This window comes from Nuphar pumila, chromosome 5 (assembly GCF_984573655.1).
Source record: "Nuphar pumila chromosome 5, dmNupPumi1.hap1.1, whole genome shotgun sequence".
NCBI lineage: Eukaryota > Viridiplantae > Streptophyta > Magnoliopsida > Nymphaeales > Nymphaeaceae > Nuphar > Nuphar pumila.
In genome coordinates, this window is record NC_143253.1 from 44,188,409 (window position 1) to 44,212,486 (window position 24,078).

Consider the following 24,078-nt stretch of genomic DNA (forward strand, 5'->3'; position numbering starts at 1 on the left):
TGTTTTTAAATGCATCACTTAAACCACAAAAGATGGTTTGGCACATTACTACACTGTTCTAGTGGTTTGTACGGGCTGGAGTCCCGAATGAGTCCCTGCAAGGGAGGATGCGGGGTTTTCACTTTACTTTTGCATATGTGTTGCAAACTTAAAGAAATGGACTTAATTTAAAAAAAAAAATATAATGAATAAGAACAGTGTAATATACATTCTGGGATATCTCATCTGGAGTATGAGAATCTTAGATATCCGGTCTTGGGGAGACTGTGAGGATACAAAAACTCCGTGTGCGTTGTTGCCCCTGAACCCGATATTGAGGTTCTTCTCCTGGCCACGGTTTTAGGGAGAGCCGCCACTTTACCCGGGAGTAGTGTGTTAGTCACAGTTGTGAGTTTATGGTACCAAGGAAGTGGCATTTGTGGGCGTGGGGTGTCCCTTGTGTCCCCGACATTAGATGTGGAGGTCTAATGTTCCGATGGATGGTGCTGTTTCCTGATATCGGTCGAGGGCTAAGTTGGAACCCAGTAATAAAATACAAATTGTGTGTTAAGCTACCCTGGGAACCTACTTGACCTCGGGGTTTGTACCCGTTTGGTGTATCCGCGGGCAACGATAATTAAAAAGAGGAACTTAAGGTTGTGTGCATCTAATAGGGCATGCATATGGAAAGATGGAACTTAAATGAAAGATAACAGAAGATATCATGCATTGCACATAATCATGCATTTTTCTGTTATGCATTAGATCATGCATGTCTGAAACATTCTTGATATCATGACATCATTTGGTGGTAGCATATGCTTTACTTTGTGAAATCATGCTGAAAGGTTTGATTATTTTTAGTTATTGATACATGACACTGCTTTACTGTTCTTGGCTGATGAGTATATGCAATTATTGGTAGTTATGGATAATTTGAATGTTGAAAATTTTATATCTGCACTCACTCAATCACTGCATGAAATCTTATCCATGTTCCTTCTCTCACTTGGTTTCTTTAGAAGTAGCTGTGCTCAGAATTTCGGTTCTGACACCCTACTTTGTTGGTTTTTCACAGGAATTGGTGGACAGTGAAGTTGGACATGCATCTGGGGATGGATGCGTTATACTTGGGCTTGTCAGCTTCAGTAGAGGACATAATGGCTCTTTCTTTTGTCTTTCAGTTCTTTTAATTTCTGCAATCGTTACTTTACTTTCAGTTGAAGAAAACCTTGTCTTTGAAATTTTCTTACTCATTAATAAAAGAGTTTTAGTTGGTTGATATGGATGATAATTGCAACTTCGTTTATGGTGTGTGGTTATCCAACTGAGATTGGAACTGTAGGGACCCCAGGTCTCTGGGAAGTTTTTCGCAACTCTTAGAAAAAAAAAATTATTCCGCATTTTTAAAGGGGCTGGATTGGGGTCGTTACACGTCCTGCTCTTCGTAGTCCAAACATATCATATGTGACTAAGGGTACAACTACAGGAGGAGGACCATGGATCCTACATAAGAGATCCAACAATACCTTCACGAAGGAAGGAAGGCGCTACTATCTGGGTTTGACCAGAAAACCTAGAACTAGGTCTTTCATCAGAAGTGATGTAACGCTGATCTAGCGATGACCCAAGTACCTCGCTAGGATCTCTGTCCTACTCATGCACAGGCTCCTAAACAAGGTTATCTGAGTCGTATCGAATAGGCGAACTAAGGTTGTAACACACCTATCCCAAATACATCGATTTGGGAGATCCGGCCGCTATCACTACTTTACAAAGCTATACATCCTTGAAAGTAGGTTCGTACCTAAGACTATAATCTTTGGAGAACCGAAGTGCATAAGTGTGTGTCATGACCTTTAAGACAAGTGAAACAATATACACTATACACTCAAAGCTACACTCAGGAAGTGCAAGCTGAGAAGGGGCAAACCCGTGCACATACCAATACAATGGCAAATCGAGAGGCAAGACTCGATGGGCGAAGCTGCACCGCGATGGTAGAACACTAGAACTACACACGAGGTATGAGATCATACCTCGATCATCGAAACGCACAAGCAGGCAACTACGCACGCAACTCATGAGGTAAGAGATCCTATACTGACTACGTAAGTGTAAAGGATGACTCACGAGGCATGGGGTTCCACCTCAATAGATCGATAAGCGTAAGCAAGTAAAGAAGCTAAGTGTAAGACAACATGGCTCTACTTTTGTTTCATTTTTGGTTCATTAAATGGATATTGCACTCTAAATAATTCATTATGCAAGTGTCTCTAGACACGTTTATCAATTTCTCAATAAATGAATAATGATTTGATTTTGGTATGGAAGATAAGTGTAAGCTCTATTGTGGTGTCTGGTTATCCAGCGGTGAGTGGAACTGTAAAGGCCCCAGATCTCTGAGAATATTTTCATATCTGGTTTTAAAGAAAAAAAATTTCGCATTTTAAGGAGCATGAGTTGGGGTCGTTACATTGAGTATGTATTTTTTGTCAAGTAAAAGGTTATCGATAAAATTACGTATAACTTTGTGTGTCCCCGAGATTCTTATGATTATGATGCTTATATTAGCATATAGGTGGATGACATGTCACACCGACAAATGATTAGTTTAGACTATTTAGGTGAATAATACATCACGCCTACGTAGTTTTATTGCAGAGAACTGCGTTATGATTTTCTAAGTAAATATGACATACCTGTATAACATGATTGATAAGTATCTTGAATTTGATTGAAATGTCTTGAAGATTTGTGCGTGAGTTACATGCTAGAAAGGTCGAAGTGCAATGTTCTTTGTGGCGACGATATGATGCGTAATATAATATGCTTCTGTGTAATGTGATTGAAATGCCACATGATAAGAAATGCTGAAAGCATGCGATAAATGTTCATAGTTCATGAAACCTTGTTGGAAGAACATGTGATCTTGTGTTTTGTTTTACCGTGTGAAGTGATACGATGCATATTGCTGATATTCATGCTTGTGCCCATATTGGTGGTTACTGACCCCAAGAGCGGTCAATTGTTCGGAGCAGTCAATTGTATTGATGCATGTATCACTGGGTATGATATATGTTGAGGACCTAATCTCTAAAAGATTATCTGCGAGGGAGTGTATGATCAAGACCAGGTGACCCAGCTAGGGTGGTAGATTCTCTGTGAGGATGTACACTGTCCAAGAGTGGGTAGCCGCAAGGACAGTGAACTCCTGTGAGGATGTGTATTGTCTAAGACCAGGTATACCATCTAGGGCGGTAATTTCTTGTGAGGTTGTACATTTCTCAGACTAGGTGATCCGGCATTGATCTTGTTAATTATAATAGTGGCTATCGACCCTAAGAGCGGTCATTTGTGTTGATGCGTGTATCACAATGATTTTCATTGAATATGACATTTGTTGATGATCGGGTTCCCAAAAGATTCTTTGTGAGGGTATGCATGTCCAAGATCTGGCAATCCGACTAGAGCGGTAGAACATCTGTGAGGATGTACATTGTCCAAGAGCGGATAGCCACAAAGACGGTGAACTTCTTTGAGGAAGTGTGTCGTACAAGACTAGGTATACCATTTAGGGCGGTAATTCTTTGTGAGGTCGTACATTTCCCAGACCAGGCGATCTGACATGGAACTTGTGAATTTTGATTACCATAAAAAGTTATAGTGAGCTGTGATGATCTTATGAGATTGATTGGGATAGCCAGTTATAAATCTATAGTTTTGGCTTTTTGTTTTAGCATGATTATATGCTGAACCCAGATGTGAGAATCAGATCTTTAGTGATTTAAGATCAAGATCATGTTTTGGACCTTCTATGGAATGGTGGATTTTTTGTGAAAGTATGATGCCTTAAGTGAGTCATAACAGGTCATAGTTGACCGAGTAAGGCCTTGAGAGATGAGAATAAATTAAGGTTGTTTAGGACAAAGAGTCTGTTAGAAATAGTGAGAGCGACAAATGATGACCTGATAATAATTAAATACAGAGACCCCGTTCAAGGAACGAAAACTGCTAGTTGCGTGGTAGTTCACAGCTTACGATCAAATGAATCATCATGCTGCATTTGATAGTTGCACTGCATACCTGCTTGGAACTGCTTACCTATTTAACTGTTAATCTGCTTTAAACTATCTAGCATGTTGAATTAAATGCTCTTAATTCAGTTTCCTGTAGTCTCTCTTGTGCACCTACTAGTTTTTTGCGAAACTAACCCATTCTATGGGTACAGGTGATGATTAGGTACACCACGGGCGATGGCAAGATGGCTTCAAGATTTCCTCTTCCTGGTCTTAGCTTGCGTCCTAGACGTTTTTGGGTTTTGTCACGGATTTTCCTTTGGATATCCAAATTTTGTACTATTTGGAAACTTCTTTTTAATGAAAGTGGCTTTTCCAAATGTTTTGCAAGTAGCATGGATTGTGAGTTTGGTTCTTTTAGCTAACGTGCCCAAAGTTGTTAGCTTGCTTTTCTGAATTTAACAAAAGAATAGTCTTCCATTGATTTCATAAGCAAACTTTGAAGGAAAGAGATTTTTTTTAGTCTCTTCCTTGTTTTCTGAAAGGTTCGCAAGTTTGAAATTTTGGAGCGTTACAATATCAGTTTGGAAACTGGTTTGAACCATCTGAACCAATAGAGAACTGGTTCTCCCAAAGTGGGGGTCGGGCGGCCTCCCACCCATTTTGTGAAACATTGGTGGCAATGCCCCCCCACCGCCTGAATAGGCAAGGAGCTGGCAGACCCCATCATTTGCTAGGACGGGTCTGACAGGTGGGAAGATGTCGGCTGGTGTTAGGCCCCTTTTCGACCAGGTGGGGCTCTTGCAAAAGGAATGGTCTGTCGGGTTGGTTTGCTGCCCCGCTGGTCGGTTGAGAGAATTCAGTGATCGGTCAGACTTGATTTCGACCTGGTTCGAGCAACAACCGACCTGAGGTGCTCCTATGGCTCCGATCTGACTCATTAGAGGTCGCAGCTCAACTATAGTCTTATATCCACCACGTTAGACTGTTGAAACTGATCCACCGTCTCCCTCTAGGCCGGTCAAAATAATTTTCGGTCGCCCTCCTCCCTGGACGACCAACAACCCACTTAGGTTGGGGAGATTCCCATCGTAATCCGATCCAACGACTCCCTCTAGGCCGATCAGAATAAATTCTGGTTGCCCTCCTCCCTGGACGAACGAACAACCCACTTAGGTTAGGGATATTCCTAACAGAAATGGGTTAATGACTGGCTTCCAGGAGCGGCCCTTCACTAAGGTTTCGAGTCTCTATTGACATCGAAACATGAGGTTGTCGCGCACCGTTCCGTCAAACATTGCATGTTGGACCAGGATGCTATCTTTGTTGCTTGATGGAGAACCCACGATCCTCACATGATCATCCACCGTGCGTTGCTCCTCGTGCACTCTGAACTCTGTTTTGAACATCCCCACTAACAATGCAATGCCTTGCCTCATCTCCTTGATTTGTTGTTTTACATCACACATGTCAGTCTCTGCACGATCCATACGAGACATTGTGAACAAACAATCAAGGTGTGGTTCTGATACCCCTTTTATGCACTCTCGTTTCCGAGGTCGCGTGAAAAATCTACATTATGCTACTCCCACGTATGGAAAACAAAGGCTAACAAGAAGGTAATGGAAAATATCAATTAAATTGCATAAAAGCAAAAGAAATAATCAAGGTGTTTTTCATCCATCTACCCTAACCCCCCAACATAACAAGTATTTATAGTTAAGAAAAAAAAATCCTAATCCTACTTTTGGATCTTGGATAGATCCAATGTTCAATAATGACTCCAAAACCAAACAAAATAAAAATAAAAATAAAAATAAAAATAAAAATAGAAAAGCTTAATGAATTGGATCCAAATGGATCCTGGATCATCAATAACCCTCTATCTTCTTCTTCCCTTCTTTTTGGCAGATCGTCCTGGATCCGAATCTGCGGGTGCATCAACATGTATTTTCAAAATCATGTTAGATCTGATTGTTATGGTATTGGTGATCTCTGGAACTTGTGTCACTATGATCTGTACCAAACGAAGTTGTGGTTTTCATCTTTGATGAATTCCACGGCAGGAGCTACCAAAGTTCAGTGATCACATCCACCAATTGATGTCTAGGGTTTGTCCCCAAAGACCCTATATTGTTCAAGAAAATGTTCACAACTTCACATTCTCTGCTGGTATTCATACATTTAAATAATATCATTTCCATACCTGCATATCTAGGACATTTCATTACTTGCACTGAGCAGATTCCAATGCTTATACTAATCTAGCATTAATCAATGTAGCTAATCTGAGGTAATTTCTCATAATCGTGAACACATTTTCTTTAATATTGCTGCCAGGTCCTTATGATTGTTATTTGTTCTATTTTATATAACTGACAATCTAGTTTTGATGATTTTTTCTTTTTAGTTTGGCATATTTTCATATTCCATGTTTTAGAAGATAATTTGCTTCTTTAACATGCAACTTTTAGTAGTTGTTGTTTTGTTATTTCTATCATTAGTTTTATTCATTTTTTATATCTTAAAACTCTTGATGCTTACATGGATATAATCATGCAGCCAGTTTCACTGGAACTTGGTGGCAAAAGCCCAATTATAGTGTTCGAGGATGTTGATATCGAAAAAGGTTGGTATCCTAACAGAAAATGGATTTTGTTTCTTTTTCTTTTGTGAAATAATCAATTTCTCCCAGATACCTATAGTTAGTTTTGTGCAAGTTAAAAACCACTGTTTTTCATTAAGTGAGATAAAACACTCTATGACCTAATCCCTTGCTTGTACTTCTTTATATACTTGATCTTATTGTGCTTTGGCCTTTTATTATGTCAAATAGCTGTTGAATGGACTATGTTTGGCGTTTTTTGGACGAATGGCCAAATTTGTAGTGCAACATCTCGTCTTCTAATTCAGGTAAATAACTGAAGTATGATTATTTTGTGAATGGATGCTACATTGCTTCTTTATTTATTATTCTTTTGTCTGTAGCTATTGAAAAATTAATTTCCCAGGATTGACTTACAGAATTCTTTGCAACCCTCAGCAAATAAACTTTGCCTATAACAGTTAAAAGATTTGTGCATAATACAGAAAATACATTTTGATTGACTAAGAGCCAATTGGAACCATTTGAACTCTTGCAACATGTCAAATTTTTTCATGATCTTCAGATGACACATGCTTCCCAAGTCTTTAGTGGCGCAAGCATCAAAACCACAACATTCTAAATGGAGAGAAATTGTAATCAATTTATGATATAACTGAAATAGGGAAGCTCTAGCCATAAAATGTTGAAGATAACTCTACAATTTAAGCATCATTTTTTACATTGCCCACATATTTTTTTTGTTTCAAAGATTGCAAGATCTTTAAAAATTAGAACAAATATTAGGTGCTGAATTCACATGGGAAGTAGGGATAGGCATCATGACATGCATATATCATAAGCTGAAGATAAGAAATATAACTTGAATTGTAATAGTGTGTTTTTCCATAGTTTTAAATTCTGAATTTCTGAAATTTTGGCTAAGTGTTTTATAAAGTTGATAAAAATCATAGAAAATATCCTCAATTATAGGTGACATCAGCTGGGTCTAGGTGTGGTCCAGGCCCACTGACAAGATCAAAACGAGACGAATAATATTTGTAAAACTTTTCGTTTTTAACATTTAAAATCAAGCGAAAATCAAGCAAAATTCAGGCAAAATTTGGAGAAAAAAATCAGGTAAGTATACCGTTAGATGCGTCTCGTAATTCTTAGAACATTGGTATTTCGCTTTTCTGAAATCGGGTTACGATTGGCCCAAAAATCACATTTTTCAAAAATGACCCGCCTCTATTTTTATATTTTATGGATTGGATTGGATCGGATTCGATCCGTTTGATACAAGTTGATATGGATCTAGACCTAGTACAAGACCCATATTAACTAGGATCTGGTCTAGGTTGGATCCATATGGATTTTGGATATAGATCTTGGATTCGGATCTGAATCTGAAATCCAAGTATAACCAATTTAAAATCTTTAAAATCAATTTAAAGGTTAAATTAAGAGAGAATTATGCTATAAAAGGACTTCCAGAGGGGGGTGACACCTTTTGGAATATTTTGAAAAATTAATTATTTAATAATTTAACATTAAATAATTAATAAAATATTAATTAATTAAATTTTGAAATTGCATTGGATAAGGTGGAGTTCTACATCGAGTAGAACTCTACCTAGATAGGTGTTCTAGATAGATCCCAAATTACTTAATAATAAAAAAATAAAATATAAGAGATAATAAGAGGATAAGTAGGAGTAGTTAGAAAGAGATATAATTCTACATTTTGTAGAACTCTATCCTCTATCGAAAGGACTCTAGAAGGGACGTCACCCTCTCTCTAGAGGATCCTAAAAAAAATAATTATAAGGGTCTAACTCATAGTTACCAGAAGCGCCTAGGGTAATGGGGAAGCGCGCTTCCCTGATACGCGCTTCGGAAGCACGAAACGTCGCGCTTCCAAAATGCATGGGGAAGCGTCGCCTTTTTTGGGAAGCACGCTTCTCTTTTATGGGAAGTGCGTTCCCCTTTTATGGGAAGCACGCTTCCCCCTCGCTTCCCTATTTTTTCATTTTTTCGCTTTCCCCTCGCTTCCTAGGTCGCTTCTGGTTCGCTTCCTAAGTCGCTTCCAAGACGGTTCATAATTTTCTTCCAAGTGGTCCCCCGCTTCCTACATTTTTGAAAGTAACGAGAATAATTGTCAACAAATATAAGGTAATACCTAATTCTAAACATAGAGGTAACTAGAGCAGGACCGCAGACATCAGAACAGAAGGTCTTCAAGCTCTTTTATTAATAAAATGAAAAGGTAGAACATGACTTTTACACAAAAGACAGCTAGAACATTTTTTATCATCGATACTTAATCCTAAACTTGACTTGGGAATGAGACTTTTTGAGACAAGCTTTTCAATAAAACAACTACTGCAATGACCAAGATGGCCATGCCAAGGATTTGGCTCAATACATTAAGAAACACTAAAGACATTTTTAGGAAGTACTGAAGAGGACAATGAGGGGAACTTCAAGTTGGGATCAACAGGGCAAACACGTGTAGAAGGATCCTCTTGAAAGACGTACATATTGCCATGTCGTTTTCCTTCAGCGAACGTTTCCCTCGTGCGAAGATTCTTGACATGAATAGAGAAATGAGTAAACTTAACTCAAGTATTAATATTATCAACAAGCTTAGAAACAAAGACAATGTTTTTCTTGATATTAGGAGCATGAAGGACATTTGAGAGACTGAGAGAGGACTTTGATATAGGAATAACAAAGTTTCTAATATGGGAAATAGAATGGTGAGATCCATCTCTAGTAACAATACTATTTCTACCAACATAAAGAACAAGATTTTAGGAGCTTACTAACATCACTAGTAACATGAGTCGCTCCCCCAGAATCAACATACCAAGTACACTGATCATTTTGTTTTAGATTTAATTCTGCTAAGACAGACAGTAACAACTCTTTTATTTCTCCACTGGTCTTTAGATTATCTGTCCCTTTCCTTGCCTCGGTCTGCAGTGATTTTCCTTTATTTTAAGGGTTAAATCAACAATTAGCCTTGATATGCCTCCTTTTATTGCAGAGAAAATAGGTGAGAATTGTCATTTGTCTCTGAGTTAGGAGGTATGTCGGGTGTAGGTAATATTTCACGACCTCTTTATCCATTCCTTCCTTGACTTCCCTTTCCCCGAAAATCATAACTTCCTCATCCTCGCCCATAAGCAACCCCTGTGGCAAGAACATCTTATGCTCCAGCGTGAACATGAGGCTCTTCTGAAAATCCTTTTAAGGTCATCTCATATTAAAAGAGTTTGGCACACAGATCTTCAAATGTAGGTAAATCAGGTAAACACAATAAAGAAGTAACAATCGTGTGATAATCAGGCCCCAGCCCGCCCAAAGTTTGTTGCACCATATCTTTGTCACTTACTGCACAACCCACGATGGCTAGTGTAATGAAATATGTGGAAAAGCAACGAGTGCATTAAGCACTTACAACATCCACTAATGAACAAACAAAAGGGCTAACACCCAAACCCACAAGAGACAACACAACATAAAAATATAAAAGTCTCTTATTGAAAAGAGAGAGAGCTCTCATGAGTGAAAAATACAAGAGGGGTTCACCCCTATTTATACACAAAAGGAGAGGGGGGATGGCCAAAAGGACTTAAAAGGAGAGCCACCTAGGGGCTCCCCATGTAGTCGTTGGGAGCCCCCAACGGTCACAAATGTGACCGTTGGGGGCCCCATCGACTCCATGGTGGGGCCCCTTTGTGTGAGCAAAAAACATAAAATAAAAAATATAAAATACAAAAAACAAAAAAGGAAAATAAAAGAAGGAAAACAAGTACCCCTATCGGGTACTTGTGAAATGACTAAAATACCCCTCTCGGGCATTTTAGACATATATATATATATATATATATATGAATTACATGTATTTTAACAGCTAGTTGATCTATAATGGTCTTCATTTTGTTCAAGTATTCCATGATAGTCATGAAGTCCTTTCTCAACATTTGAAAATCCCTTTTTAGAAACATAACTTTAGCCTGAGAAACTTGCGAATGTCTCAACCAGTCTATCCCATAACTGCACAGCCGAACAATCATATGGAATTACCATAAGCACCTCTTGTGACAGTGTAGAAGTAATATAAGCAACCGGTGCCTGGTCTCATTTCATCCAGGTTACATACTTTGGATTTCTGACATATAATATAGAAGATCCTCCCTTACTATTCTTGTCTTCCTGTGACTATGGAGGAACTGGAATAGAGCCATCCAGATGTCCAAAAAGATCCTGACTTCTTATGAACAGGATAATCTGCCTCTTCTAGGTTAAGAAGTTAGAGTTCAACTTCTCGAACACAAGTTGATTAAGAAAACTTGAGGAAAGACTAAATTGGGAAGGAAACGAGTCCATATTCTAAAGAAAGAGAAAATCGGAATTCAAGAATGAATGAAAAAAAGAAAGAATGGGTTCATAATAGAATTTAGTCTCAAATAAAAATTGTTGCCTCCTTTTTTTTTTAATTACTGTCAATATTTAAACCTAAGACAACAAACCAAACGTTGTTGTAAAAACATGTTTGAACAATATTCAACCAATATTGCAAACGTCACTTTAGATTAAGACGTTGCATCTTTGAATCATGATGGGATAAAAAAAAATCCAACAGAACAAACAGAAAAGAAAAAAATTGATCAATAAAGGAGAAGAGAAATCACTATTCCAAGAGAATAGGGTTCACAAAACAAGAGTGGATTAAATAACATGAAATAAACACCCAAAGAGATAACAAAAACACGATGGAGGAAGAAAGCAACGATTTCAAGGGAGTAACCTGGACAAAACCAGGATTGAGAAATAGCCTTATCGAAATACAAATCGGAATCAAGAGGAGAAAGAAAAGGAAGAACATTGGCAAAAACGACAAGAAGAAGAAGTTAGAATGGGAAATTAAGAAAATGAATTACCTTAAGAAGAAGCAAGAATGTCGATTTTGATGGTCATAAAGAAGTCACGATCTCCAAGCCCCGGATCTGCAACTCTGATGCCATGTTAGAATTTAGGGAATCCGATGTTCAATCACACAAAGAGAGAAGAGAATGCAAGAGAGAAAATATGATGCAGTAGAATCCACGATTCCTCACTCAGGGGAATCAGTGCTTAAGTCTTCATTATATATATCTTCTAATACAAGGTTTAGGGTACTAAATTATCCTTTTACAACACGGCTAAATTACAATGTTGCCATTAATGAAGATGCATCAGTCTTATACATAATAAACATAGATCGGATCCAGATCCTGGCCCAAATATAAAAGACGACCCAAATATGAAAGACAACTTCTTTTCACCCCCTTCCCACCCTCGGCAACAAGAGAGAGAGAGAGAGAGAGAGAGAGAGAGAGAGAGAGAGAGAGAGAGAGGTGGGTGTTACAAACAGAGGGAGAGAGAGAGACGTGGGGTGGGGGTTATAAAGAGAGGGAGAAAGAGGCAGTGGGGTGGGGTTACCAAGAGAGTCAAAGAAAGAGAGGGAGATATATATGTATATATATATATATTTTTATTTTACCCTTTTTTATATTATATTATATATATATATATGTAGTGTCGCCATACCAGCATTTTTTGAAATTGCCATGTCGTACTCTCTGTGCCTATACCCCACCTGCATCCTTACCCATGTGAGATAGCCTCATATGTTCTTGGATGAAAAGATGGCACATTAATGTGCACAACTGTCACATGGGTGTGGGTGTTGTTAAATTATATGTAATATCCTAGGCTAACTAGGAATTATTTTTCTTTTTAGTCTAGTTAGAATAGGATTTTTACTCTTTTTATTTTTGTACTGTTTAAGCCTTTTTGACTAATCAATGTTTGACTTAGTCAAAAAGCAAGAGTCGTTGGACTCCCAACAACTCCCTCTTCTACTCACTCTCTAACGCCCCAAAATTTTTAACCCGAATTTCGAGAACCTTTTATATTAAACAACGACAAATAATATTTCCAAGGTTAAGCATTTCAGAACGATACAGTAAGGTAAAAGCGAACCACACCATTTATTATTATTTTAGTAATAATAGAACCAATCATCAGAGTTTCCACATTATAAGTCTCAAACAGAATCACATCTGAAAGTAAGTAGGACTGCCCAGGAACAAGTAAATCATGTCTCGATCGATGCCCCATCCCGCAGTCGCTCATAAACTCTACTCTTCTCCTGAAAATGATAAAAATTATAGAAATTAGACTACCACGTCTAAGTAGCAATTCCTATAACTTTTCTTTCAGATATATCATGTGTCAAGTATGTGATGTGCGTGTCGTGAGTGATTTTTCAGCATATACAGGATCAAATAAAGAAACTATACAACAATAGTAACATGTATTTCATTTAACCAACAAATATAACATTTGCAGGGATAACATTTAGCTACACATCAATACGATTCAAACCTCTTACACATTACAATTTCTAAAGTATATTGCAGGTAAAGAATTACATTAAAAAAGAAATATTGAACTGTAACTACAAGTTTCAATCATACTACTCAGTGTGATACCTAAATTGTGCAAATTAATGTTTATCTTTATTTATCCCGCAGGTACTCACGGGCCGAATCATCCATAACGGAAGAGAACATTCGGGGGTTTATTATTCATGGGTATTTTATTAACCCGAACGTTCTAACCGAAACTGTAAATCCTAAGGGAGCGGCCAATGACGGAAAGAGCCTCCCAAAGGCCAAAAACCAAAACAAGATGCATCCCTAACTTTTTCAGAAGAACAAAGAGCTACCACCTCGGACATATTGGTAGTCCGCCCTCCCCCCTCCCAACTCTAAGGATTGGGGACCAACGAGTCATTTTAGCTCGAAACAAATAAACACGTCCCCGGAGTTTTGTACCACCTACCCTCTCCAAGGTAAGCCCAAATCTGAGTGGGTTAATCTTTTCATTTAATTATTTTTCTGAAGTATGGGGTGTTTCCCCATCTACCTCCTAATACCATAGTAGTAAGTTCCCAACCTTAGTCATTTTGCTAAGGTATACATACATCCATTTTTTTTATATTGATTGCACAAACCCACTCAGAGTGCTCCGGTGCCTTTAAACCGGTCAAGCACACAAAATTAACCTTAAATTTTCTCACCAGTGTTATTGACATTGAGGTCAAGCTCATCAACCAAAGTACCTGCATCAGGAAGCCAATCCATATTGCCCAATTAGGCAAGATTACCAAACTCCCTATCATTCATTTTGAATTCACAATGGACAAAGGAAAGCAATTCACATAACTTGACTGCATGCAACAAACAATTTCAATAATGACATTTCATTAATATGTCTCATAGCTCTTCTACATAAAGCAGTCAAAACTCAAACATTTCCAAATTTGAATGTCAGCAGTTTACGTGACAAAATTTCAGATACAACCAAATTACACCTACGCCCATTTCTATATCAAGTTACAATTAAAACAGTGTTTGACAAATGGGTAGCATCACATATTTGCCACTACGAGTAGAATGCTCATATGCACTTTTCATAGTGAATCACAATTCTTAATGGCAGTAAAGATCTAAACACAGTTTTTCACTGATGTATAATATCACCCGATTTCAGCTATAAGCATAATGCCCAAACACGAGCAACCAAGGACTGACTCATGTTATGCCAAGGTCGACTCTCTGGGCTTCCAGGTATGACATAATGCACTATGGGTCAGCTTCCCGAGAAAGGGTTCGGCTCCCATGCGCAGGGTATGGGCACATGTATAGTTATGACAGCAATGGGAAAGCACATATTTAATTATCTATGTATGTGCAGCAGAACATATCAAAGAGGGAGTCCATTCTGTCACTAATGTCACAATAGAAAACGCATACATATTTCTGTGGGTGTACAATAATGTGTGTAGCAAAAAGCATACCAACTGAGTGTGTACTACATCAATATAATATGGATACAATTGAAGATTGGACACAATTTTTGATGCATTTCAGAGCAAGTGACTATTGTTATCAACGTTCTACTTTCTACCATCAAATTGGATACAATATCAATTGCTAACCAGATTAATAAATAGAAGACAAAGGTTTTTAGTGCACCTCAACTAACAGCAAAACATTTTGCAAGCAGTAATAAGATTCCTGACTTCAGTGTATGACCACCAGGGTTAACAGAACAGAACGACTGGCCAAGGACATCCTTAAATACTGTTATAATTCTAAAGGAAATTAAATAAGAGTTAACCACCATATTACAAGTGATGTTAGCACCAATATCATTAAGACTAATCATCATTCAAATTGGTTGTAACTGAAGCCCTAGAGGCTCTGCTAGGTAGGATTAGCTCGCCCAAGACCCCTTTTTTTTTCAACATCATTAACGCCAACTATTTCACAAGTTAACCCTACTAACCGAAGTCTGAAATCCCCACATCGAAGGTCTGGGATTTTTGGCAAACCCACATCGACTGCTCGAACACACTTAATACCCAAAACAAGTAAAAATGGCAGTAAGACTTACAACATGAAAAGAAGAACTTACCCCCCCCCCCCCCTCTCCATATCAAGGATCTGAAACCCCCAGATCATGAACTTGGGGTTTTCGGTTTAGGGTTTGACAACACTGTATTAAGAATCCGAAACCCCCAAATCATGGGTTTGGGGTTTTCAATTTAGGGTGTATTAAAAATCTGAAACCCCTAAATCATGGGTCTGGGGTTTTCGGTTTAGGGTTTACCGGTACCCTTCATCGGTATCTCAATTTGAAGAATAGAGAGAAAAAGAACTTTCATCTGATTTGGGGTTTTTGGACTACCACACCCATACGTGCCCACTCCATCACCCGAAAGAAAAGGTACTTTTTCCTGCGAAGATGTTGCGGCAGCCACGAGGGAAGGTCGGTCGGCCTTGACAGCACCACCACTGGAGAAGAGGTCGGCGTCTCCGACGAGGGCTTCGAGCAGCAGGCCGCTACTCGGAGGGCGATCCGAAGGATAGAGAGGCAGAGAAGAGTGAGAGAGAAAAGAGATAGCGAGAGAGGGAGGAAGAGGGGTTTGGGGATCCCCATTTGTAGGAGGGTGGCCTCCCGAAAAGGGAGGAAACCTCCCATGCGGCTGCGCTGTGCTCCCCACCCCTTTGCATTGCTATGGACTCCTGCTAGGGTTCTGAAAGAACCCCAGCAGGTTTTATCGAGAAGCCCCTTAGTCGGGCTTTCTTTTTTTTTATTTTTTTTTGTTTTTCGTTTCACGGGGCGTGGCTCGGGTCCAGACCCGAAACCCGAAAACCCCTTTGAGTTGGATCTGTGATGGCTTATTGAAGTGGGTCCGTAGGTCGGATCCAAATGGATCCAACCGTGGATTCCACCTGTTAAATTTTTTTTTATAAGTAAATTATGAAAAAATGAGGTTATTACATCCTTTCCCCCTAAAAAGAATTTCGTCCTTGAAATTTACCTGCAAGTGCTTACTCGAAAAGATTGGGGTACTTCTCCCGTATATTAGCCTCAGGTTCCCACGTGCTTTCAACTATGCCATGGTGCTGCCATCTCACATTGACGAGAGGGAGGGTCTTTGATCTTAAAACTCGCTCGCTTCGTTCCAATATCTCCAGATTTTTCTTTCATTGATAGGTCTTCCCTTATATCTACGTCCTTATATTGGATGACATGTGACGGATCTTGAAGATATTTTCTTAACATAGATACATGAAATACGTTATGAATCTGAGCATACTGGGGAGGTAGAGCGATACGATAGGCCGTTTCTCCAATCCGCTCCAAAATCTCAAACGATCCAACATATCTGGGGCTCAATTTTCCTTTCTTACTAAAACAAAACACACTTTTGGTGGGTGATATTTTCACAAAAACCCGATCCCCCACATCAAAAGTGAGCTCTCTGCGCCTCTGATCTGCATAACTCTTTTGCCGACTCTAGGTTGATAGCAGTCTATCTCTTATCATCTTGATCTGTTGGGTATAATGTTGTAACACGATCGGTGATTCTACCGAGCGTTCACCAATCTCATTCCAATATACAGGTGATCTGCAGGATCTTCCGTGCAGAGCTTCAAAAGGAGCCATGCCAATGCTCGCATGATAACTATTATTGTAGGCATACTCAACTAAAACCACATGCTTGTCCCATTCTCCTTTCCAATCCAGCATACATGCTCGCAACATATCTTCAAGTGTCTGGATAGTCCTCTCTGATTGTCCATCAGTTTGAGGATAAAAGCGATACTCAACTTCAGTTTTGTACCCAAGGCCTGTTGTAACTGGCCTCAAAACCGAGAAGTAAACCGAGGATCTCGATCTGATATAATAGAGACTGGTACCCAGTGTTATTAAAAACGCGCCTCAAGGCGCAAAAAGCGCGCCTCGCCTCAAGGCGAGGGGCTTTGTGCCTTGAGGCGCAGGCATAAGGCGCAAAAGCCCTGAGGCGCACGCCTCATACGCCTTGAGGCGTACGCCTCAGAGCGAGGCGCGCCTCAAGGTGAGGCGTACGCGCCTCAAGGTGAGGCTTTTAATAACACTGGTTTTGTCCTATTGAATTTTCTCTCCAACTTTTTCTAACTTTTATGCAGTGGGAGTCCAACTCAAACACCAATCTTTTGCAAGTTGTATGAAAACAGTAAACCCCCTTATGAAATTAAGAACTAAGTGGGTAATTAACTTTATCCTATGTCATTAGCAAATTATACTCTCCAACAGCTAGCATATGCCATCTGAATCTCTCTATATATAATCCATAGATACATGCCTATCGAAGAAAGAAATTATATAATTGATTTTCATGCCCACTTTTCCCCTTCAATAAAGTGATCACTTATATGTTCATCATATCCACATTCACCTTTTTACACAGAATTAATACCAGGATTCTCTTATCGATCTATTATTATCTCCACTCCAAAGTGCTCCCTGTGGTGTGTCTGTTCATATGTGCTTTGTGAGAATCTTTGTATAGGTTTAATCGTTCAACTTTAATTAGTTTGTCCTGGAATTTACTATTCAAGTCATAAGCAATAAGTTAGATTCACTTTTAGTAAGATTAGAAGTGCAGTAGACTATTATACAAGAATTTAAAGATGGGCCAACAATAGGCCAATTTGCTGCTCAGACTTAAATCTTATTCTACAAAAATAATGGATATATAGGTATATATATAGAAACATCATCCCTAGGATTAGTTAAATAACTAGATCTTAGAAAAGGGTGTCACGTTAATGAAAGTGTCACGGTTGTTTCACTGCAGTTTATACAACTGTAACAGTTGAACTGTTCTTGCTTTCTCAATAGCATCCACACTGGGAGTGTTGTATTTTGCACGCTGTCTCATAAAAAGATGCAAATCACAGTTGGATCAGTAAAGAGAACCATAGTTTCACTGGTTACTTAGCTTATAGAAACGTAGTTTTCAACACATAATTTGACAAGTATAACTAATTCAGGAATCAAATCCAGTAGTCTAACTTCAAGCACATGGTATAGGTTTGGGAATATATAGGATTCTGGCTAATTGTATTGGTTCGCTTCTTATGTCATAAAAAAATATCAGATCTCTTTTCATGTTGGGGATCCCTCTCATGTCTTCTTTACCCTTTTACTTTACTTTATTTAGAGTTTCCATTCATTGGCCTGAACACTGTGTGCACATGCAAACAAACTTATTTTATGGCATAATAATGTAAATGCTCTTGATACTAAGTATTTAATCAATTTTATCAATCTTTAATTATTCCACAATACAATAACTAAGTTGTTTGTGGCTAAATTTACTTCTACTGCCATGGTTTGATGTTAGGTGTATGATATACTGTCATGGTTTGATGTTTGGTTTTATACGTTAATCTCATATTTTTTAGAATAATCTCATATATTTTAATTTCTTTTAGTTAATCTCATATATTTTCCAGTTATGTAATCAATTTTTTAGTTACTTTTATATGTTAATCTCATATTTTTTAGAATAATCTCATATATTTTAACTTTTATAGGTTAATCCCATATATTTTAACTTTTGTAGGCTAATCTCATATATTTTTTAGTTATGTAATCAGGTTTTAGTTACTTTTATATGTTAATCTTATATTTTTTAGTACTTATTTGACATTTTCTATTTCTTATTGGTTGTCAATTTCATCAATAACGCATTTCTTTATTTATTTGTATTTTTAGATATTTTTTTATAATTTTTTAAAAGTTTTCAAAAATTTTTTTTGAGGCTTACGCTTTACGCCTCAAGGCTTACGCCTCGCCTCGGTTTTTGGTTGAGCGCCTCGCTACGCCTCAACGCTTTTCACAACACTGCTGGTACCCCATGCAGTCTAACAATCTCTCTGATGTATAAGTCTGCTAAGCTCTCGAGGGATTGATTTATTCGTATGGGTAGAAAGTGAGCCGATTTGGTCAGTCTGTCTACTATTACCCATATCACGTAATGTTGTTTCCGTGTTTTGGGTAAACCCACCACGAAGTCCATGGTGATTTCTTCCCATTTCCATTGTGGGATCTCCATTTGTTGCATCATTTCGCCAGGCTTATGATGTTTAATCTTGACTTGCTGACAAGTCAAACACTTCGAGACATAACTTGGGACCTCACGCTTCATTCCGTTCCACCAATACCCTCGTTGTAAATCTTTAAACATTTTTGTACTCCCCGGGTGTATGGTATACTTAGACCTATGTGCTTCACTCAATAGTTCTTCTTTTAACTTGGGATCACTAGGAACCCAAAGTCGCTTATGCATCCAGATACTGCCATCTTCCTTGAGTGAGAAGTGCGAATTTTCTTGCTGAGCTAGCGACTTGAGCTTCTCATACTGGGGATCCTCCTTCTGACCCTGAATAATCTTTATAAGGATCTTCGGTTGGGCAGATAAGTTAGATAACTTTATACTTCCCTCGTCATTTATGAACTGTTTCCTGTCAATGAATTCTTCTACCAAATTCCACCCTTTTGTCAATAGACTAGACAAACAGCAAGCCGCTTTGCGACTGAGAGAGTCAGCTACAACATTTGTCTTTCCTGGATGATAGGAAATGGTAAAGTCATAATCTTTTATAAACTCCAACCATCGTCGTTGTTGCATATTCAACTCCTTCTGAGAGAACATGTACTTGAGACTTTTATGATCCGTAAATACCTCAAATTGTTTCCCATACAGGTAATGTCGCCATATTTTCAAAACGAACACTACAACTGCCAATTCGAGATTATGAGTTGGATAGTTTCGCTCATGAATCTTTAGTTGGCGAGAGGCATACGCTATCACCTTACCATTCTGCATTAAAACACATCCCAACTCAGTACCTGATGCGTCTGAATAGACCATTCGGCCCTTTACCGTAGATCTGGAGAGCCGAAACTCAACCTTTGGCAATCCTGGTCGGGACAAAGACCAGTTTCCCTTGACGACAGAGAATATTGGCATAATGTTCATATAACCAATCCATCCCCAATATGACATCGTATTCAGTCATATCGAGCAAGATTAGGTCATCAGGTAAGTTTTGCCCCTCTAGTACAATTGTTACATCAGGGATGTAGTTTACACATATTGAATTATATCCTATAGGATTATATACATCTAATGCATGTTTCAGGGATTCAGTATGTGCTTCTAGAAGTTTTGCAAACTCTATGGATATGAACGAATGTGTAGCACCACAGTAAAAAAAACAAGTGTAGCATGGCCATTAACAAGTATTGTACCTTGTACCAGATTTCCCTTTTTCAGCTCTTCTGCAGTAGTGGCATAAACTCGTCCCTGCACCCTCTTTTGGGTGTTATGTTGTGGTACCTGCTGTGGCTGAGGTGGTTGTTGATGCTGATATCCTCCACCGGCATTACTCCCCTGCATGTCCGCCATCTTATTACGGCACTGACGAGCATAATGACCCATCTTGCCACAATAGAGACATGCACCCGTGTCCCTGGGGCAAGGTTGCCCATTATGGAACCGATTGCACTTTGGGCAAACCCTATTTGGTCCTCGATTCTGCGGGGGATGAGCGCCACTAGTGTACCTTTGCTTTTTGTGAGGTGGTTGATGTTTCTTGCCATCGTGGTGCTGCTGCAGACCGGCTCCCCGCTTCCACGGTGTGTCATTCTGACCCTTCCTGGATCGCTCCCACTCTTCACTTAGCACAGTAGCCACTTCAATGGCTTTTGCGAGGGTGGATGGCAGATTAATCATCACCCGTGGTCGTAATCCATCCTTGAGTCCACAGACATACTTGGTTGCCCTGACTTTATCGTTCGCGAACAAATTTGGGCAATAACGCTCCAAGGTCCGAAATTTGGTAGTGTATTCTACCAGATTCATATTCCCTTGAGTAAGCTCTAGGAACTCCTGTTGCTTCTGATCACGGGCGTGCTGGGGAAAATAAGCCTCTAAGAATGCCTCCTTGAAAGTTTCCCATGGAATAGGATCTATCCTGGCAAAGTGGATGGTTTGGATTGTGTCCCACCATTTCTGTGCATCTTCCGTCAAGCGGTAGGTGTCGAAGTCTGTTTGTTTTTCATCGTCGACAGGCAGAACCTGAAAAACACGTTCCGTCTCTGCTATCCAGCTCTCGGCTAGCTCAGGATAAGCCTTTCCTGAGAAGGTTGGCAGATTCAACTTCAAGAACTTTTCATAGGTGATTGTGACAGTACTATGCCTTTCGTTTATGGCTGTGGCTAACTCCGCCTGGTTGCGCATTTGGGTGTCCATTGTCTGAGCCAGATTACCGAGAGTTTCCATCACGAAACCCCTCTGTTCCTGCCATTCATTGGTCGTACTCGAACTAGCTTGGGATCGACGATACATCTAATAATCATTTCAATACACACAATTTTACTATCTTTGAATTGTACTGTTCCTAAAATCATTACATGTATATATCTATACTTATACAGAAGAAACAACGCAATTATCATGACTAATAAAGAATTTATACTTACAGAGTGCTTGCAGGGTGTGGCACGACGTGAGCTTTGATTTATTGTTCCCAGGCTCTGATACCATAACTGTAAAGCCCCGAAATTTTTAACCCGAATTTCGAGAACCTTTTATATTAAACAACGACAAATAATATTTCCAAGGTTAAGCATTTCAGAACGATACAGTAAGGTAAAAGCGAACCACACCATTTATTATTATTTTAGTAATAATAGAACCAATCATCAGAGTTTCCACATTATAAGTCTCAAACAGAATCACATCTGAAAGTAAGTAGGACTGCCCAGGAACAAGTAAATCATGTCTCGATCGATGCCCCATCCCGCAATCGCTCATAAACTCTACTCTTCTCCTGAAAATGATAAAAATTATAGAAATTAGACTACCACGTCTAAGTAGCAATTCCTATAACTTTTCTTTCAGATATATCATGTGTCAAGTATGTGATGTGCGTGTCGTGAGTGATTTTTCAGCATATACAGGATCAAATAAAGAAACTATACAACAATAGTAACATGTATTTCATTTAACCAACAAATATAACATTTGCAGGGATAACATTTAGCTACACATCAATACGATTCAAACCTCTTACACATTACAATTTCTAAAGTATATTGCAGGTAAAGAATTACATTAAAAAAGAAATATTGAACTGTAACTACAAGTTTCAATCATACTACTCAGTGTGATACCTAAATTGTGCAAATTAATGTTTATCTTTATTTATCCCGCAGGTACTCACGGGCCGAATCATCCATAACGGAAGAGAACATTCGGGGGTTTATTATTCATGGGTATTTTATTAACCCGAACGTTCTAACCAAAACTGTAAATCCTAAGGGAGCGGCCAATGACGGAAAGAGCCTCCCAAAGGCCAAAAACCAAAACAAGATGCATCCTTAACTTTTTCAGAAGAACAAAGAGCTACCACCTCGGACATATTGGTAGTCCGCCCTCCCCCCTCCCAACTCTAAGGATTGGGGACCAACGAGTCATTTTAGCTCGAAACAAATAAACACGTCCCCAGAGTTTTGTACCACCTACCCTCTCCAAGGTAAGCCCAAATCTGAGTGGGTTAATCTTTTCATTTAATTATTTTTCTGAAGTATGGGGTGTTTCCCCATCTACCTCCTAATACCATAGTAGTAAGTTACCAACCTTAGTCATTTTGCCAAGGTATACATACATCCATTTTTTTTTATATTGATTGCACAAACCCACTCAGAGTGCTCTGGTGCCTTTAAACCAGTCAAGCATACAAAATTAACCTTAAATTTTCTCACCAGTGTTATTGACATTGAGTGCAAGCTCATCAACCAAAGTACCTGTATCAGGAAGCCAATCCATATTGCCAAATTAGGTAAGATTACCAAACTCCCTATCATAACAATTTCAATAATGACATTTCATTAATATGTCTTATAGCTCTTCTACAGAAAGCAGTCAAAACTTAGACATTTCCAGATTTGAATGTCAGCAGTTTACATGACAAAATTTCAGATACAACCAAATTACACCTATGCCCATTTCTATATCAAGTTACAATTAAAACATAGTGTTTCACAAATGGGTAGCATCACATATTTGCCACTACGAGTAGAATGCTCATATGCACTTTTCATAGTGAATCACAATTCTTAATGGCAGTAAAGATCTTAACATAGTTTTTCACTTATGTATAATATCACCCGATTTCAGCTATAAGCATAATGCCCAAACATGGGCAACCAAGGACTGACTCATGTTATGCCAAGGTCGACTCTCTGGGCTTCCAGGTATGACATAATGCACTATGGGTCAGCTTCTTGAGAAAGGGTTCGACTCCCATGCGCAGGGTATGGGCACATGTATAGTTATGACAGCAATGGGAAAGCACATATTTAATTATCTATGTATGTGCAGCATAACATATCAAAGATTGAGTCCATTCTGTCACTAATGTCACAACAGAAAACATATACATATTTCTGTGGGTGTACAGTAATGTGTGCAGCAAAAAGCGTACCAACTGAGTGTGTACTACAACAATACAATATGGATACAATTGAAGATTGGACACAATTTTTGATGCATTTCAGAGCAAGTAACTATTGTTATCTGTAATGAAATATGCGGAAGAATCCAAGAATGCTAAAGCATTCACTATGTCCCACACGGATAAATGCAACAAGCATAAGAGAGGAAATCCACTAAGGGATATACGAAAGGCCTTATAAAAAGGCTACACACATGAAAAATAATATCACTATTATTGAAGAGGAGCTCTCAAAAGCAATGCATCATACAAGGGGGTTCCCCCTATTTATAAGAAAAGGAGACCAAAGGGGCTCCCAATAGAGTCGTTGGGAGCCCCCCGTTGGGGGCCCCAACGATTCCATTGTGGGGCCCCTTTTTGGTATCCAAAAAAGCATTTAAAAAATAAAAAAACAAAAATTAAAAAACAGTAAAAGAAAAGAAACAAAACAAGTACCCCTATTGGGTACTTGTGAAAAGACCATAATACCCCTGTCGGGTATTATGGTGAATATACATCTATATTTATATATATA

At 38.7% G+C, this 24,078-nt stretch overlaps 1 protein-coding gene across 2 annotated transcripts in view; it reads left to right on the plus strand.

Annotated features, from left to right (window-relative positions):
- The window catches only part of LOC149837474 (aminoaldehyde dehydrogenase ALDH10A9, peroxisomal-like), a 101,978-nt gene that overhangs the window by 50,800 nt on the left and 27,100 nt on the right, over positions 1-24,078 (plus strand). For both annotated transcript variants that reach the window (XM_090006063.1, XM_090006064.1), the window contains exons 8-9: positions 6,561-6,627; positions 6,835-6,911. In XM_090006063.1, the coding sequence (XP_089862189.1) occupies positions 6,561-6,627; positions 6,835-6,911 (144 nt within the window). The remainder of the gene's footprint in view (positions 1-6,560; positions 6,628-6,834; positions 6,912-24,078) is intronic.